At 45.4% G+C, this 19,512-nt stretch overlaps 1 protein-coding gene across 1 annotated transcript; it reads left to right on the top strand.

The window, feature by feature from the left end:
• Positions 1–576: 576 nt before the first annotated feature.
• Positions 577–19,491, top strand: LOC110529176 (thrombospondin-1). The gene is made up of 22 exons (XM_036984653.1): positions 577–778; positions 1,071–1,152; positions 1,410–1,969; positions 2,240–2,315; positions 3,259–3,351; positions 3,570–3,679; positions 4,913–5,038; positions 5,962–6,058; positions 7,369–7,542; positions 7,833–8,009; positions 9,201–9,374; positions 9,612–9,892; positions 10,294–10,512; positions 10,759–10,866; positions 11,698–11,857; positions 12,512–12,630; positions 17,330–17,564; positions 17,719–17,946; positions 18,099–18,370; positions 18,446–18,543; positions 18,657–18,796; positions 18,946–19,491. The coding sequence occupies exons 2-22, from the start codon at positions 1,089–1,091 to the stop codon at positions 18,951–18,953; spliced, it is 3,519 nt and encodes a 1,172-aa protein (XP_036840548.1). The 5' UTR covers positions 577–778; positions 1,071–1,088; the 3' UTR covers positions 18,954–19,491.
• Positions 19,492–19,512: the final 21 nt, after the last annotated feature.

Here is a 19,512-nt window from a genome sequence, read left to right as displayed (position 1 = left end):
GAATGGCCCCTCGGCGCCTCTCTAGTGAGCTCACAACGACTCCTAGCGGACAAACCCGGAACAGCAGTAGGGAATAAAATCCCTTCCGTTGCCTGATTGAGCATCCTCTACCAAACCTCTGAAGCGCAGTCGGGGAAACAAATAAGGACCCGTTTCTATACGATTTCTAATAGCGCCTCTATTTTCATTCAACTTTTCACATAGATGTACAGCAGTCTGGTGATAAAGACACATGTGCATGACTTGCCACTTGGCCAGAAAACTTGATTGATAATGGCAATTCTGGGATTGAGAATTAAAACAACATTTATCAAACATGCGCAAAAGGTTCAAAGATAGAGAGGTGGATTTTTGTTATAAAACGAGAACATTTCAGACTGGTGTGTGAGACAATAACCGGAAACGATGTTCTATTAAGTGTGGATCCAGTCATGGAATTTGGCCTCTGGAATGTGGCGCTTTTTTTTCTCCCCCTCTCACCAGAAGCTCGTCCCTTTTTCCTTCTACCATCCGATTGGGCGAGACGCGTTCTTAGGAATGTCATGAAACTATTTAAATAGCACTTTGTCCCCTGGTTTACAGTTAAATTCTAGCGTGCGATACCGGAGAGAATTACCATTAAATTAAAGCAACAAAAGAAACGACATTTCTGCGTATTAAATCAGAACTCATTCCGTTAAAAAAAAAGATCAAGAAACGCTTGAATCTTGTGGATTATTATTGGATTTCCATTTCTATTTGGATTTGACAGTTTCTCTCTGCTCTTTTCATTCAACAGGTGGGTGAGCAATATTTCGATTTTCTTTCAAGGAATCTAATCCAAATATATATTTTTTTTTTATTATATTCTATTATAAATAAATAATGTGACATAATAAAGTGTGAAATAATAATTTGTTTTGATGATTGTTTATTTAGATGTTTAAAAAATGTATTTTATATATAAATATTAATATAATATATGACATTTAGCAGACGCTTTTATCCAAAGCCACTTGCAGTCATGTGTGCGCATACATGAACTTTTGTGAAAAGTGGACCTTTGACGTTTCTATGTTTATTTTTCATAGGTAAAAACCAGTTTCACCATGAAGTTGACAGGAATATTTCTGCTATTGATGCTTTGGACCTGCGAGAGCGTACGAGTTGCAGGTGAAATCATTTTCCTGATGAGTTCGTCTACTATAGAATGAAAGGAGTTTGAGCTTCGATTTGAACATTAAACTATAGAAAAACATCAACGTTTTTAAAAGCATTATTAAATCCTTTTAATGTATTGATTTACCCTGACAATGGTTCAACATAGAGATAATTTTAGAGTTTATTCTTCACAACAACAATAATCTATTCCCAAGACAAGTAGACAAAGACTAACTGTTTACGCTCATTCCCCGGTCTCCTGCACACAGAGAGCCGAGACGACAATAGCGTGTACGACCTGTTCGAGCTGGTCCACGTCTCCAAGAAGAACCACGGAGTGACCCTAGTGAAGGGCGACGACCCATACAGTCCCGCCTACAAGATCCTCAACCCGGACCTGATCCCCGAGGTCCCCGAGAGCTCCTTCAGGGACCTCATTGATTCCATCCACGCGGAGAGGGGATTCCTTCTCCTCCTCAACTTCAAGCAGTTCAAGCGGACCAGGGGCTCCCTCCTAACGGTGGAAAAGCGTGACGGATCCGGAGCCGTGTTCGAGATCGTCTCCAACGGGAAAGCGAACACCCTGGATGTGGTTTTCTCCACCGTGAATAAACAACAGGTGGTGTCGATAGAAGATGTGGACTTGGCGACGGGCCACTGGAAGAATATTACGCTGTTCGTGCAGGAGGACCGGGCGCAGCTGTATGTTGGCTGTGAGGAGGTGAACACGGCGGAACTGGACGCTCCCATCCAGAGCATCCTCACTCAGGAGACTCCCATCACCGCGCGTCTCAGAATCGGGAAAGGAGCGGTGAAGGACCGGTTCATGGTAAGTGAAGCGCACATGCAGAGCTTGATGGACGCGTGATGGACCCAGATAATATACGTTGTCGAGTTGCTTTAGATGTTTAGTAAGTGTTGAATATAGGATTGTGTAACACGTACACGCGTAAATATTATCGTGCGTAAAACCCATAGACCGATGCGTTAAAGTTATACACTGTATTGAAACCCATCTAAGTGATCCATAGTGTTGCATAGAGCGGAGTGATAGTAACGGGGAGGTACTAGAGGTAAAATGTACCATTGATTCTCGCAGGGGGTGCTCCAAAACGTTCGCTTTGTCTTTGGAACCACCTTAGAAGCGATACTGCGCAACAAAGGATGCCAAAACTGTAAGTAACATATACATTAAAAACAGAAAGCATCTTTGTGTGTTTATCCGTACATCACTGGTTGTTATGCTGAAGCCAGCAAGCCATTCCTAAGATTATGCATGACTGTTTAAAAGCCTCATGGGAGTTGAGAGGGGGGGGGGGGGGGGGGATCACGTTTATATTGCCATGGAAAAGCTGGGAAGTTTACTAACACTTCAATGCCTCCCCAGGGCTGGGCACATTAACTCATTAACTTTTTGGGTGATTCAAGATAGTATGATGCTGCAATGTTCTGTAATACCCTGACTGTAGTTACATATCCCCAACTGTAGTTATGTCACCAATGAGCCCTGGGGACTGTGTGTCTGTTGTGGTCTGATGTGGTCTAGTGGGTATTACCAATACAGTCTACAGTGTGTCTGTTGTGGTCTGATGGGTATTAGCATTACAGTCTACAGTGTGTCTGTTGTGGTGTAGTGGGTATTACCATTACAGTCTATAGTGTGTCTGTTGTAGTCTAATGTGGTCTGATGTGGTCTGGTGGCTATTACCATTGCAGTCTACAGTGCTCTAACTGTCTCTCTGTGTGTTCTTACTCCCTCCCTCCCTCTTTCTCCCAACCTCCTCTATATCCCTTCTTCCCTCCCTCCCACTTACTCCCCTCCCTCCCTCCCTCCCTCCAACCCTCTCCATCTCATTTATCTCTCTCTTAATCCCTCTGTATCCCTCCTTCTCCCCCGTTTCTCACTCCCCCCCTCTCTTTCTCTCTCTCTCTCTCTCCCTCTGTCTCCCCCCTCTCCCTCTGTCTCCTCCCTCTCTCTCCCTCTGTCTCCCCCCTCCCTCTCCCTCTGTCTCCCCCCTCCCTCTCCCTCTGTCTCCCCCCTCCCTCTCCCTCTGTCTCCCCCCTCCCTCTCCCCCTATGTCTACCTTCTTCTCCCCTCATGTCCTTCCCTCTCCTCAGCTGTTCTGACCGATAGAATCATCGTCATGGACAACCCCATCAATGGGTCCAGCCCTGCCATTAGGACTGACTACACTGGCCACAAAACTAAAGGTAAACTCATCCAAACTGCCGGTCTCCATATTAAACCCTGTTAAAGGCTCCTCGATAGGAAGAGAACAACACAGATCTGTTAGAAGTTAAAGCATTCTGTTCTACTGTCAACAGTTGTCTGTAGCTGTAGGGAGTTGAAAGTAAGTCTGGAAGCTTCCATGTACACTGATGGTTCCCATGGAATGAATGTATCTCTATGGTGTTTTCCTTCCCTCCAGACCTGCAGATGATCTGTGGGTTCTCCTGTGAGGACCTGGCTGGCATGTTCAAGGAACTGAAGGGGCTGGGAGTGGTGGTGAAGGAGCTGTCTAACGAGCTGCGCAAAGTGGTGAGGAAACACACCTGACTCCTGAACCAGATGTCTGTCTGCCTGTCTGTCTGTCTGTCTGTCTGTCTGCCCGTCCGTCCGTCTGTCTGTCTGTCCGTCTGTCTGTGGCATGAGACTCTGCAACAACCAGTTGTTCTGCCACTGCATGTGTACCTTGCTTAGCCTACTGGTCTCCCAGTACCAGCTAATCTGACATACTGGTCTCCCAGTACCAGCTAATCTGACATACTGGTCTCCCAGTACCAGCTAATCTGACAAACTGGTCTCCCAGTACCAGCTAATCTGACAAACTGGTCTCCCAGTACCAGCTAATCTGACAAACTGGTCTCCCAGTACCAGCTAATCTGACAAACTGGTCTCCCAGTACCAGCTAATCTGACATACTGGTCTCCCAGTACCAGCTAATCTGACATACTGGTCTCCCAGTACCAGCTAATCTGACAAACTGGTCTCCCTGTACCAGCTAATCTGACATACTGGTCTCCCAGTACCAGCTAATCTGACATACTGGTCTTCCAGTACCAGCTAATCTGACATACTGGTCTCCCAGTACCAGCTAATCTGACAAACTGGTCTCCCAGTACCAGCTAATCTGACATACTGGTCTCCCAGTACCAGCTAATCTGACATACTGGTCTCCCAGTACCAGCTAATCTGACAAACTGGTCTCCCAGTACCAGTTAATCTGACATACTGGTCTCCCAGTACCAGCTAATCTGACATACTGGTCTCCCAGTACCAGCTAATCTGACATACTGGTCTCCCAGTACCAGCTAATCTGACATACTGGTCTCCCAGTACCAGCTAATCTGACATACTGGTCTCCCAGTACCAGCTAATCTGACAAACTGGTCTCCCAGTACCAGCTAATCTGACATACTGGTCTCCCAGTACCAGCTAATCTGACATACTGGTCTCCCAGTACCAGCTAATCTGACATACTGGTCTCCCAGTACCAGCTAATCTGACAAACTGCATTTTAATTCATACATTACATCAAATTAGGTCCATTTTTCTTAATTAACTCTCACTTGGAAGACGTCTTAATGATAAACCAGTGTGAGGTGGTGACAGGCGTTCTCAAACACCTGAGTCTCCTCCAAACCACTCAGGCTATCAAGAAATTAAAATTGAAACAGTGTGTGGATTTGAAACCCTTAACCCTTGAGGGACTGAGCACTCTTCTCATATCGTATTCATACTGAATGTCTCATATCTGTCTGCTCCTGTCAGACGGATGAGAACAAGCTGTTGATGAACAGAGCGGGGATCCACAGTGGAGTCTGTCTGCACAACGGCATCGTCCACAAGAACAAGGCCGAGTGGACTGTCGACGACTGCACTGAGTGCACTTGTCAGGTAAGGACCGAAGTCGAGAGACTTTGTGTCTGTGTGTGGGGGGGGGGGGGGGACAAGCCTGTGTGTTTGCACTTGCACACAGCCACTTGCAAACCCACACTCATCCCCCACTCAGCAAGCGCCTGCTCACTACTCCAGAGCTCTGTCATCTGGCCAGTAATTGGGTAGGAGGAGGAGGCTGGAATCAGGCCAACAGTGGGTCTGTAGTGATCTGACCATGGCCCAGGCCTACCACTGCAGTGAACAGACAGAGCCTGAACAGGGGGGATGTTCCTCTCAGCACACAAACACAAACACACACACACACATATACCACACAACATGACATACACTGAATGTGCAAAACATTAAGAACACCTTCCTAAAATTTAGTTTCATAGTGTACAGTGCTGTTTTCATAGTGTACAGTGTTGTTTTCATAGTGTACAATGCTGTTTTCACAGTGTACAATGTTGTTTTCATAGTGTACAGTGCTGTTTTCATAGTGTACAGTGCTGTTTTCATAGTGTACAGTGCTGTTTTCATAGTGTACAGTGCTGTTTTCATAGTGTACAGTGCTGTTTTCATAGTGTACAGTGCTGTTTTCATAGTGTACAGTGCTGTTTTCGTAGAGTACAGTGCTGTTTTCATAGTGTACAGTGCTGTTTTCGTAGAGTACAGTGCTGTTTTCATAGTGTACAGTGCTGTTTTCATAGTGTACAGTGCTGTTTTCATAGTGTACAGTGCTGTTTTCATAGTGTACAGTGCTGTTTTCATAGTGTATAGTGCTGTTTTCATAGTGTGGCTGCTAATGTAAAAACGTCTTTAGAAAATACATTTGATAGATTCTTCTTCTTTTTTTTTACCACCTACCTGAGTGACGACACGTTCTTCAAGTTCAAGAAATGACCTAGTCCTTTGTCACTGTCTCCGCCCCTCTGTAGAACTCTGCCACCGTATGCCGCAAGATCTCCTGCCCACTGATCCCCTGTGCCAACGCCACCGTGTCTGATGGAGAGTGTTGCCCGCGCTGTGGAACACGTAAGTTTCTCTATTCTCCATTGTTCCAACTCTAGAATTAGAATGAACAGTTCTAATTCTATGGTTCCATTTGTGTCGTTCCAACTTCCAACAAAACTATTCAGCTCTCAGGAAGTAACATAAAACATACAAACAAAGGTTTACAGTATACTACTGTATTATGAACCCAAAGCTTGTTCTGTTCTACTGTAAATCTATGAATGGCCTGAGTTGTCCTAAGGCTTAATGTCTCTAAGACAAACAGGCCATTTCAAACAACACTCCATTTACTGCCAGCTATTTGGACCTCCTTCACCAACTAAAGCATGAAACCACAACAACTTTTCTGGATGTAAAGGTTTCTATTCAAGAAAACTAAATTCATTTTAAGGGTGATTTAGGTTCTCTGGCTCGTCAACGTATGAGTGTGTCGGGAACATTGGTGTGTTATCCACCCCAAAACATCTTTGAATCTTCAACTTTTAATGGCTATAATTTGGCCAAATTGGTTTAAGTGGGATGGAAAATTGTTGGGCTGTTCAGCGCTGCCATCCTACACTCAAGAACAAGTGACATTTCCCACATACCTAAGACAGCAGTGGCCCCTGAAATCTAAACACACATGGAGAACCTCTACCTTGGTCACTCAAAAGTTTTGACATGATCAAGAACCCTGCTATGAGCAAATTCAATTTGCTCTTTAAAGTAACAACAGTCAATGGGGGATCCCAGTCATATTTCTAGAAGGACTTATCCATTTCCACTGGCTTCCCTTTGGGTTTTCTCTTGCCCCTGAAATTCCTGGAGTGGGCCATCTCTCTGACTCTACACACACACACACACACACACACACACACACACACACACACACACACACACACACACACACACACACACACACACACACACACACACACACACACACCCAGGGCTAAAGTCAGTACATTAGACTGGAGCTTTAAGATCTTTAAGAGCTTATAACCCTCATTTTCTGCTTGGGGACTCTGCAGTCCAATAGCTCTCTCATTGTCTCCCTCTCTCTCCTCCTCCTCACTTCTTCCCTCCCCTCCTCTTCCTCCTCTCCCTCACTACCCTTCCATCTATCCTCGCTCTTTCTCACTCTTCCCCTCCCTCTCCTCGCTCCTTCCCTCCCTCCCTCTCCTCGCTTCTTCCCTCTCACCTCCTCCTCCTCGCTCCTTCCTTCTCTCCTTCCTTTCTTCCTCCCTCACCTCCTCTACCTCCTCTCCATCCCTCCTCTTCCATCTATCCTCACTCTTTCTCGCTTCTCCCCTCCCTTCCTCCTCTCCCTCCTTCTCTCGCTGTCTCCATAGTGAGTGACTATGCGGAGGACGGCTGGTCCCTCTGGTCTGAATGGACCCACTGTTCCGTGTCTTGTGGGCGGGGCATTCAGCAGAGGGGCCGTTCCTGCGACCGCATCAACAACAACTGCGAGGGAACCTCCGTCCAAACCAGGGACTGCTACCTTCAGGAGTGTGACAAACGCTGTGAGTTCAGTGTTCACATGACAAACGACCAAACAAATCACATTCATCAATCGTCACACAGGGAAACTTCTGTCACTGATTTGTATCCATGGTGACAGAAACGATAGACCTGCACCCACATCTAAGTATCTATCCACAGATCAGCCACCTGTGTCTCTACAGAGCAACAAGTCATAACACATATTTTACCCTGTTTTGACTGGACAATGACCTATATAGCATGACAATGACCCATAACCATTGACCCCTGACCTTTAACCTCTGACCTCTGCTCTGTGTTGTCCCTCCAGTCAGGCAGGACGGCGCCTGGAGCCACTGGTCCCCCTGGTCATCCTGCTCGGTCACCTGTGGGGCGGGTGTCATCACCCGTATTCGCCTCTGCAACTCCCCCACACCCCAGCTGGGAGGCAAGGACTGCCAAGGAGAGGGAAGACAGACTGAGAAGTGCACCAAGTCACCCTGCCCCGGTGAGTACCATTAGTCACAGGCTTTTATGCACAAGACCTGGGTCATCTCCATTTGACATCAGTCAAATGCCTTTTCATGCACACCACACTGTGAGATGTTTCCAGTCAAATGCCTTTTCATGCACACCACACTGTGAGATGTTTCCAGTCAAATGCCTTTTCATGCACACCACACTGTGAGATGTTTCCAGTCTAATGCCTTTTCATGCACACCACACTGTGAGATGTTTCTAGTCAAATGCCTTTTCATGCACACCACACTGTGAGATGTTTCTAGTCAAATGCCTTTTCATGCACACCACACTGTGAGATGTTTCCAGTCAAATGCCTTTTCATGCACACCACACTGTGAGATGTTTCCAGTCAAATGCCTTTTCATGCACACCACACTGTGAGATGTTTCTAGTCAAATGCCTTTTCATGCACACCACACTGTGAGATGTTTCTAGTCAAATGCCTTTTCATGCACACCACACTGTGAGATGTTTCCAGTCAAATGCCTTTTCATGCACACCACACTGTGAGATGTTTCCAGTCAAATGCCTTTTCATGCACACCACACTGTGAGATGTTTCCAGTCTAATGCCTTTTCATGCACACCACACTGTGAGATGTTTCTAGTCAAATGCCTTTTCATGCACACCACACTGTGAGATGTTTCTAGTCAAATGCCTTTTCATGCACACCACACTGTGAGATGTTTCCAGTCAAATGCCTTTTCATGCACACCACACTGTGAGATGTTTCCAGTCAAATGCCTTTTCATGCACACCACACTGTGAGATGTTTCTAGTCAAATGCCTTTTCATGCACACCACACTGTGAGATGTTTCTAGTCAAATGCCTTTTCATGCACACCACACTGTGAGATGTTTCCAGTCAAATGCCTTTTCATGCACACCACACTGTGAGATGTTTCCAGTCAAATGCCTTTTCATGCACACCACACTGTGAGATGTTTCCAGTCAAATGCATAATCTCAATCCTCATCTTATCTCTACATAGTCAGTTTCCCTAGCAGATTGTCACTGTTTGTTGTTTGGCAAGTCAACAAACAAGAATTTGTCTAAAGAAACAAAAACTGTCACTCGGGCCACGTGTCATTGTGCCTGTTTAATACAACACAGACCCTACTAGGGACGCCACGTACACCTGTACTGACCTGTACCTGTCTCTCTTCTTCACTCTCAGTCAACGGTAACTGGGGACCCTGGTCGCTATGGGATACCTGCTCTTCCACCTGTGGGGGAGGAGCCCAGACACGTAAACGTCTCTGCAACGACCCCGCCCCCAAATATGGTGGCAAGGAGTGCCAGGGTGACTCCAAGGCCACTCAGCTGTGCAACAGGAACGCCTGTCCCGTCGGTGAGTAGCAGGCGCTGGATGAGTAGCCGACGTCTCTTATAACTCCTACATGCTGTGAATTAGTTGCTAAAATTGTCGGTTTTAGACAGTTTAGTTAGTACACTAACACTTTCAAAATATTACTTTTAATTATCTTAGGGCTTATTAAAGACATAAAAGTCTACTTAAACACAGACAGCACTTAGTACTTAGAAGCAGTCAGTAATCAGTACTGAAAGCCAATGTCTCTCTCCTCAGATGGTTGTCTGTCTAACCCCTGCTTTCCTGGGACCAAGTGCACCAGCGTTCCCGATGGAACATGGAATTGTGGGAAATGTCCCACTGGTTACTCTGGTGACGGCATCAAGTGCGAGGACATTGACGAGTGCAAAGAGGTTCCTGACGCTTGCTTCGTGTTCAACGGAGTCCACCGCTGTGAGAACACTGACCCTGGTTACAACTGTCTGCCCTGTCCCGCACGCTACTCTGGACCTCAGCCCTTCGGCAGGGGAGTGGAGGAGGCCACCGCCAAGAAACAGGTAGGTAGCATCACCTGGTGCTGTGGACTACTGTTGGGGTGATAGTCCTGTCATACTGCATCTCTGTCCTCAGTTGATTTAGAACTTTAGAAATATGGAATTTAGAATTAAGAATTTAGAATTTAGAATTTAGAATTAAGAATTTAGAATTAAGAATTTAGAATTTAGAATTAAGAATTTAGAATTAAGAATTTAGAATTAAGAATTAAGAATTTAGAATTTAGAATTTGGAATTTACAAGATCAAAGATTGCTTTACAAAAGCCTAGCTTTTCTTTGTCCAGATCATACTGCCAACTCTGTTACATGGCGGTCAGCAGATTGTGCTCTTTGAAAACAAAGCCAGGTAGCCACAATATTTCCTGGCTTGTCTGACCAACTCTTCTATTCCGTTTACTCCAGGTGTGTACACCACGTAACCCCTGCTTGGATGGGAGCCACGACTGCAACAAGAACGCACGCTGTAACTACCTGGGACACTTTGCCGACCCCATGTACCGCTGTGAGTGTAAGCCTGGCTATGCCGGAAACGGACACATCTGTGGTGAGGACACGGACCTGGACGGATGGCCCAACCAAGACCTGGTCTGTGTGGAGAACGCCACCTACCACTGCAAGAAGGTATGCACTTCCTGACTCGTATAGATCCCTGAATAGATCCAGCTTGCTGTTTAACTAGTAAAAACCACACATCCCTTTTGAGTGACGTGTCAATGCTGACTGCAATTAGAAAGAACAAATCTTTTTGAAAGAAAAACAAAAAACAGGTACATTTAATGTCTTAAAGGACCATTACAATAGTTAAATATAATATTCATGCTTGTTGACTACATCGCGTAAACATAGGATGGGACTTCTCTTTTGTAGGACAACTGCCCCAACCTTCCCAACTCAGGCCAAGAAGACTACGACATGGATGGTGTTGGTGACGCGTGTGACAACGATGATGACAACGATGGCATTCCTGACGACAGGGTAAGTGAAGAATTAATCATTGATTCACTCATTGAAGGTCTGAAGTCCTACCCCTTACTGAGAGAAATGAATCCAGGTTATGCTACCTCCTTGGGTAGTCAGTGTGTGTGTGTGTGTGTGTGTGTGTTCAGTTTTGGCAGTGAGACATAAATGTGGTTTTACATTCATCATTCATGCTGTGAAATAAGGGGAAGAAAAACACATTTTTTTTTGCCTTCAGAGACAAAGCTCAAATCCCAACACAGAGGTGCCACTCTGAACGAGCCGCGGTGTAAACTGCTAGTCCTAACATTATATTTGGGACCGGGCCTAAATAGGCAACATGCTTTCATCCTTCCTCTCTCTATATAGGTTACACAGACCACAACAAGTTAAAAGCACAGTATCTGAAATGAATATATCATGTCAGATGTTTTCCTAAGCAAGGCATTGGACACGACTGATTCTTCTGGCAGTTCTGAGGCTGGAGTAATTGAATAGTGCTCCCTCCCTCCCCCTCTACCACTCCCTCTCTCCATCTCTCTTCCTCCCACTCTATCGCTCCCTCTCCCCCTCTCTCTCTCCATCTCCCTCCCCTCTCCCCCTCTCTCCCCTCCCCCCTCTCTCTTTCCCCCTCTCTCTCCCTCTCTCCCTCTCTCCATCTCTCTCTCTCTCTCTCTCCAACCTCCGTCTCTCTGCGTCTCTCACCTCCTCTCTCTCCCCCCTCTCTCTCCCTTCCCCCTCAATTTCTCTCCTCTGCCTCTCTCTTTCTCCCTCCCTCTCTCTCTCCCCATCTACCCTTCTCTCCCTCTCCCTCCCCCTATCCCCCCTCCCTCTCTCCCCTCTCTACAGGATAACTGTCCGTTCGTGTACAACCCCAGGCAATATGACTATGACAGAGATGATGTTGGAGATCGTTGTGATAACTGTCCTTACAACAGCAACCCTGACCAGACCGACACAGACAACAACGGGGAAGGAGACGCCTGCTCTGTGGACATTGATGGAGATGGTGAGACTCTAAACCTGCTTAGTTGGACTCTGACCTAAGAGACTCTGACCTAAGACTCTGACCTAAGACTCTGACCTAAGAGACTCTGACCTAAGAGACTCTGACCTAAGAGACTCTGACCTAAGACTCTGACCTAAGACTCTGACCTAAGACTCTGACCTAAGACTCTGACCTAAGAGACTCTGACCTAAGAGACTCTGACCTAAGACTCTGACCTAAGAGACTCTGACCTAAGAGACTCTGACCTAAGAGACTCTGACCTAAGACTCTGACCTAAGACTCTGACCTAAGACTCTGACCTAAGAGACTCTGACCTAAGAGACTCTGACTTAAGAGACTCTGACTTAAGAGACTCTGACCTAAGAGACTCTGACCTAAGAGACTCTGACCTAAGAGACTCTGACCTAAGAGACTCTGACCTAAGAGACTCTAACGTTGCTTATCTGTCCCTATTTAAGACCTATACGATATAATGAACATGCTGTAGATTGGTGTTGAATGCAGGCACCACACCGTTCAATGACAACGCTTTGAAACCAAGTGCAAATTGACAGTATGCACAAGCGTGCATTCCATTACTAACTCAACTACAAGTCATATTCCTCACCTTCCTCCTCTTCCCCGGAATAACAACTACTGTGATTGGTCCAACAGGTATTCTGAATGAGAAAGACAACTGCCCGTATGTCTACAACGTGGACCAGAGAGACACCGACCTGGACGGTGTGGGAGACATGTGTGACAACTGTCCTCTGGAACACAACCCTGACCAGGTGTGTGTACATACACATACAACCTACACACACACATGTGTGTGTGTGTGTAGAATAGGTTGTAAGTTGAGAGCGATGCACACACGTGTGTGTGTGTGTGTGTGTAGAATAGGTTGTAAGTTGAGAGCGATGCACACACGTGTGTGTAGAATAGGTTGTAAGTTGAGAGCGATGCACACACGTGTGTGTGTGTGTGTGTAGAATAGGTTGTAAGTTGAGAGCGATGCATGCACGTAGGAGTACACACGCATGCCACTATCACAAACACTGTCTGTGATTCTAGAAGAACTCTCTCTGTTGTGTGATCGCTGCACTGGGTCGCTGCACTGGGTAGATGTAATGGGTCGCTGCACTGGGTAGATGTAATGGGTCACTGTACTGGGTCACTGTACTGGGTCGCTGTACTGGGTCACTGCACTGGGTCGCTGCACTGGGTAGATGTAATGGGTCGCTGCACTGGGTCACTGTACTGGGTCACTGCACTGGGTCGCTGCACTGGGTAGATGTAATGGGTCGCTGCACTGGGTAGATGTAATGGGTCGCTGCACTGGGTCACTGTACTGGGTCACTGCACTGGGTCGCTGCACTGGGTAGATGTAATGGGTCGCTGCACTGGGTAGATGTAATGGGTCACTGCACTGGGTCTCTGTACTGGGTAGATGTAATGGGTCGCTGCACTGGGTAGATGTAATGGGTAGATGTAATGGGTCACTGTACTGGGTCACTGTACTGGGTCACTGTACTGGGTCACTGCACTGGGTCGCTGCACTGGGTAGATGTAATGGGTAGATGTAATGGGTCACTGTACTGGGTCGCTGTACTGGGTAGATGTAATGGGTCACTGTACTGGGTCGCTGTACTGGGTAGATGTAATGGGTCACTGTACTGGGTCGCTGTACTGGGTAGATGTAATGGGTCACTGTACTGGGTCGCTGTACTGGGTAGATGTAATGGGTCACTGTACTGGGTAGATGTAATGGGTCACTGTACTGGGTAGATGTAAGTCTAGGCTGTATCATGCCATGTTAAGGTGGAGTTATATCCTCTGCAGCTCAGGGGCACCTACAGCATGCACGGGGAGCCAGGCTTTTCAATAGGGCATTGACATTGGCTTTGACTGCTCAGAAGGAAAGGTGGAGTGATGGAGGGGTAGAGGCCAGGGTGGGGCCCCGGGCTGGTTGTTATTACCCAGGAATGGGCTCGCCCCTGGATGTATGCGTGCCCCGTCGGGCGTCAGCACACACACAAGCCCCGTGTGGATCCCACCTGTGCCATGCTAGACTGACGACCAGGAATGTGTTCGGAACAACAGGACTCAGTTAGGGGGGAAATGGGCGGAATTCACACCAATCCAATCCTTCCCTCTCTCCCTCCCTCGCCTCGTGTGAGGCAATGAAATCTGTGTGTAGTCTTGCCAAGCAGCAGGCACAGGAGAATCATGTCCGCAGGGATATGGCTAGAATGCTTCTGTCTGTGGAAAGACCTGCCTACTGGTGCTAGTGGAGGAGAGGAGGAGAGAGGGAAGAATGGAGGGAAGGAGGAGGAGAGAAGGAAGGAAGGAGGAAGAGAGAAAGGGTGTGTTTATAGGGTACAGGGTTTATAGAATATTTTGATTGTCAGCAGATGAAAAACTCCACCAGAAGACAAATTGATCTTGGCAGGTTTAGAGAGGGGAGAGTAAACAGAGCCTGGGGATAGTCCATCATGAGAGGAGAGATATTAGGAAATGAGAGGTTAAACGAATGGTACAGCTGGAAATCCAATCAGCATCAGGTGTCATTATCTTCCCCATGTTCTACACTTTACCTGTAGGGAGGAAACACAAAACAGACCCTAGATCAGTGTCAAAGGAGATCTACAGTAGGAGTCTAGGAGAGGAGCACAGAATTGACCCCACATCGGTGTCTCAGGGCAACTCACAGTATGTTAACTAAATACCACCAACTCACAAAATGTTAACTAATCTCCACCAACTCACAGTATGTTAACTAATCTCCACCAACTCACAGTATGTTAACTAATCTCCACCAACTCACAGTATGTTAACTAATCTCCACCAACTCACAGTATGTTAACTAATCTCCACCAACTCACAGTATGTTAACTAATCTCCACCAACTCACAGTATGTTAACGAATCTCCACCAACTCACAGTATGTTAACTAATCTCCACCAACTCACAGTATGTTAACTAATCTCCACCAACTCACAGTATGTTAACTAATCTCCACCAACTCACAGTATGTTAACTAATCTCCACCAACTCACAGTATGTTAACTAATCTCCACCAACTCACAGTATGTTAACTAATCTCCACCAACTCACAGTATGTTAATTAAATAATCTCCACCAACTCACAGTATGTTAACTAATCTCCACCAACTCACAGTATGTTAATTAAATAATCTCCACCAACTCACAGTATGTTAACTAATCTCCACCAACTCACAGTATGTTAACTAATCTCCACCAACTCACAGTATGTTAACGAATCTCCACCAACTCACAGTATGTTAACTAATCTCCACCAACTCACAGTATGTTAACTAATCTCCACCAACTCACAGTATGTTAACTAATCTCCACCAACTCACAGTATGTTAACTAATCTCCACCAACTCACAGTATGTTAACTAATCTCCACCAACTCACAGTATGTTAACTAATCTCCACCAACTCACAGTATGTTAACGAATCTCCACCAACTCACAGTATGTTAACTAATCTCCACCAACTCACAGTATGTTAACTAATCTCCACCAACTCACAGTATGTTAACGAATCTCCACCAACTCACAGTATGTTAACTAATCTCCACCAACTCACAGTATGTTAACTAATCTCCACCAACTCACAGTATGTTAACTAATCTCCACCAACTCACAGTATGTTAACTAATCTCCACCAACTCACAGTATGTTAACTAATCTCCACCAACTCACAGTATGTTAATTAAATAATCTCCACCAACTCACAGTATGTTAACTAATCTCCACCAACTCACAGTATGTTAATTAAATAATCTCCACCAACTCACAGTATGTTAACTAATCTCCACCAACTCACAGTATGTTAACTAATCTCCACCAACTCACAGTATGTTAACGAATCTCCACCAACTCACAGTATGTTAACTAATCTCCACCAACTCACAGTATGTTAACTAATCTCCACCAACTCACAGTATGTTAACTAATCTCCACCAACTCACAGTATGTTAACTAATCTCCACCAACTCACAGTATGTTAACTAATCTCCACCAACTCACAGTATGTTAACGAATCTCCACCAACTCACAGTATGTTAACTAATCTCCACCAACTCACAGTATGTTAACTAATCTCCACCAACTCACAGTATGTTAACGAATCTCCACCAACTCACAGTATGTTAACTAATCTCCACCAACTCACAGTATGTTAACTAATCTCCACCAACTCACAGTATGTTAACTAATCTCCACCAACTCACAGTATGTTAACTAATCTCCACCAACTCACAGTATGTTAACTAATCTCCACCAACTCACAGTATGTTAACTAATCTCCACCAACTCACAGTATGTTAATTAAATAATCTCCACCAACTCACAGTATGTTAACTAATCTCCACCAACTCACAGTATGTTAATTAAATAATCTCCACCAACTCACAGTATGTTAACTAATCTCCACCAACTCACAGTATGTTAACTAATCTCCACCAACTCACAGTATGTTAACGAATCTCCACCAACTCACAGTATGTTAACTAATCTCCACCAACTCACAGTATGTTAACTAATCTCCACCAACTCACAGTATGTTAACTAATCTCCACCAACTCACAGTATGTTAACTAATCTCCACCAACTCACAGTATGTTAACTAATCTCCACCAACTCACAGTATGTTAACGAATCTCCACCAACTCACAGTATGTTAACTAATCTCCACCAACTCACAGTATGTTAACTAATCTCCACCAACTCACAGTATGTTAACTAATCTCCACCAACTCACAGTATGTTAACTAATCTCCACCAACTCACAGTATGTTAACTAATCTCCACCAACTCACAGTATGTTAACTAATCTCCACCAACTCACAGTATGTTAATTAAATAATCTCCACCAACTCACAGTATGTTAACTAATCTCCACCAACTCACAGTATGTTAACTAATCTCCACCAACTCACAGTATGTTAACTAATCTCCACCAACTCACAGTATGTTAACTAATCTCCACCAACTCACAGTATGTTAACTAATCTCCACCAACTCACAGTATGTTAATTAAATAATCTCCACCAACTCACAGTATGTTAATTAAATAATCTCCACCAACTCACAGTATGTTAATTAAATAATCTCCACCAACTCACAGTATGTTAATTAAATAATTTCCACCAACTCACAGTATGTTAATTAAATAATCTCCACCAACTCACAGTATGTTAATTAAATAATCTCCACCAACTCACAGTATGTTAATTAAATAATCTCCACCAACTCACAGTATGTTAATTAAATAATCTCCACCAACTCACAGCATGTTAATTAAATAATCTCCACCAACTCACAGTATGTTAATTAAATAATCTCCACCAACTCACAATATGTTAACTAATCTTCACCAACAGGTGTATGTATCTACTGTGTTGCAACCGCTAACATTAGCTAGCATGCTAATGTAAATCGCCATTTACCTCTACAGGTTGACTCTGATGACGACCGTGTGGGAGACAAGTGTGACAGCAACCAGGACATCGATGAGGACGGCCACCAGAACAACCTGGACAACTGCCCCTACATCCCCAACGCTAACCAGGCCGACCACGACAAAGACGGCAAGGGAGACGCCTGCGACCACGATGACGACAACGACGGGATCCCTGATGAGAAAGACAACTGCAGACTGGCCTTCAACCCTGACCAGCTCGACTCTGATGGTGAGTTAGATGGAGAATAGGAGAGATACGAGATAAAAATTAGAGTTAAATTTCTTATTCAACTAATACATTTCTAGACATTAGTTAACGGTTGAGTTCACTAGCTGCTTCATCCTAAAACATGTAATTTACTGAACTTTCGATCTTCTTCCAGGTGACGGTCGCGGAGATGTTTGCAAAGATGATTTTGACCAAGACAACGTCCCTGACATCTACGACGTGTGTCCGGAGAACTTTGACATCAGCGAAACGGACTTCAGGAAGTTCCAGATGGTTCCCCTGGACCCCAAGGGAACGTCCCAGATCGACCCCAACTGGGTGGTCAGACATCAGGGCAAAGAGCTGGTCCAGACCGTCAACTGTGACCCTGGCATTGCTGTTGGTGAGTGGATTGGTTGGGTGGTTGGTTGGTTGGTTGATTGGTGGGTGGCTTGATTGAAATATTCTAGACTTTGGGATATCTCAAAATAACCCAAGCCAAACTAAAAAAACACCATCCTCTCACTGACATCTTCTCTGTTTCTCCATTCTCAGGTTTTGATGAGTTCAACGCGGTGGACTTCAGTGGAACCTTCTTCATCAACACAGAGAGAGATGATGATTACGCCGGCTTTGTGTTCGGCTACCAGTCCAGCTCCAGGTTCTACGTTGTGATGTGGAAGCAGATCACACAGACTTACTGGAGCAACAAACCCACCAAGGCTCAGGGATACTCAGGACTGTCCATCAAGGTGGTCAACTCTACTACTGGACCTGGAGAGCACCTCAGGAACGCTCTCTGGCACACGGGCAACACCCCAGGACAGGTAAGATGGACAAACACACACAGGAAACACCACAACACCACCTAACTCTCCCTATATTTCTCCTTTCTTCTCTAGGTGAGGACTCTGTGGCACGACCCTAAGAATGTTGGCTGGAAAGACTTCACAGCCTACAGATGGCACCTGATCCACAGACCAAGAACAGGACACATCAGGTAAGCACTGGAGACTCATTGGCCTGGTGGAGAGTTATGAGGCTTTCCATAATGCCAGTATTTACTGTATGTCCTCTGATGGTTTGTCTCAAGAGTCTTGTTTGTAATTTCAGAGTGGTCATGTACGAGGGGAAGAGGATCATGAAGGATTCCGGGAGCATATACGACAAGACGTACGCAGGCGGAAGACTAGGCCTCTTTGTCTTCTCGCAAGAGATGGTATACTTCTCAGACCTCAAGTATGAATGCAGAGGTAAGCAACAAGGACATTTCTACATCTTACTATCTCCAACAACACTTGTTTAGTGGAATCTCTTTCACAATAGACTGATGTGAAATACCAGACCACATAACTTAACCGTTTTGTTTTAAGTTAATGCTTGACTTTTTTTTTTTTTTCAGATGCATAATTGCACGGAGCAGGAAGCTCTTGGAACAATGCACCTTTCTGTATAAATATGAACGATATGTATTCCAATACAATGTCCAGGGACTGTTTTTTTCTACTCCTCTTTTCTTCTGCGGGACTCACACTGAAGGGGACGAAGGGGGAAAATTCTGTTGTGGTCAGCCTCGGGGTAAATTGATGCTGGTTTGGACAGAGAACCATCCGGGTGACTGCCAGTCGAAGATCAGAGAAGCTACTCCTACCCACCCAGAGCAGGTAGAGACGGGGGAAAAAAACAGCCCGTTTGCTTGGCGTGAGTGAGAGACCGACCGATGTTCCCAACCGTTCCGGACGATCTCTTTCTGATCTGAAAGACCTCATTCATCCCTGTGCGGGAAAGTCTCCCTATGGACAACTATGCACTTCCAAACTTTTACATCTCTCTCTCGCTATCCCTCTTTCTATCCATCTCTCTCTCGCTATCCCTCTTTCTATCCATCTCTCTCTCTCGCTATCCCTCTTTCTGCCCATCTCTCTCTTGCTATCCCTCTTTCTGTCCATCTCTCTCTCGCTATCCCTCT

The sequence above is a fragment of the Oncorhynchus mykiss genome, chromosome 8, assembly GCF_013265735.2.
Source record: "Oncorhynchus mykiss isolate Arlee chromosome 8, USDA_OmykA_1.1, whole genome shotgun sequence".
Lineage (NCBI taxonomy): Eukaryota > Metazoa > Chordata > Actinopteri > Salmoniformes > Salmonidae > Oncorhynchus > Oncorhynchus mykiss.
This window is presented reverse-complemented; position numbering and strand designations above follow the sequence as displayed.

Excerpts from the sequence above, each read along its gene's own strand:
- LOC110529176 (XM_036984653.1), top strand. The coding sequence starts at position 1,089 with ATGAAGTTGACAGGAATATTTCTGCTATTGATGCTTTGGACCTGCGAG. Across the intron at positions 1,970-2,239 it reads CGGTGAAGGACCGGTTCATG|GGGGTGCTCCAAAACGTTCG; the intron begins GTAAGTGAAGCG and ends TGATTCTCGCAG. Across the intron at positions 18,544-18,656 it reads CCAAGAACAGGACACATCAG|AGTGGTCATGTACGAGGGGA; the intron begins GTAAGCACTGGA and ends TTGTAATTTCAG.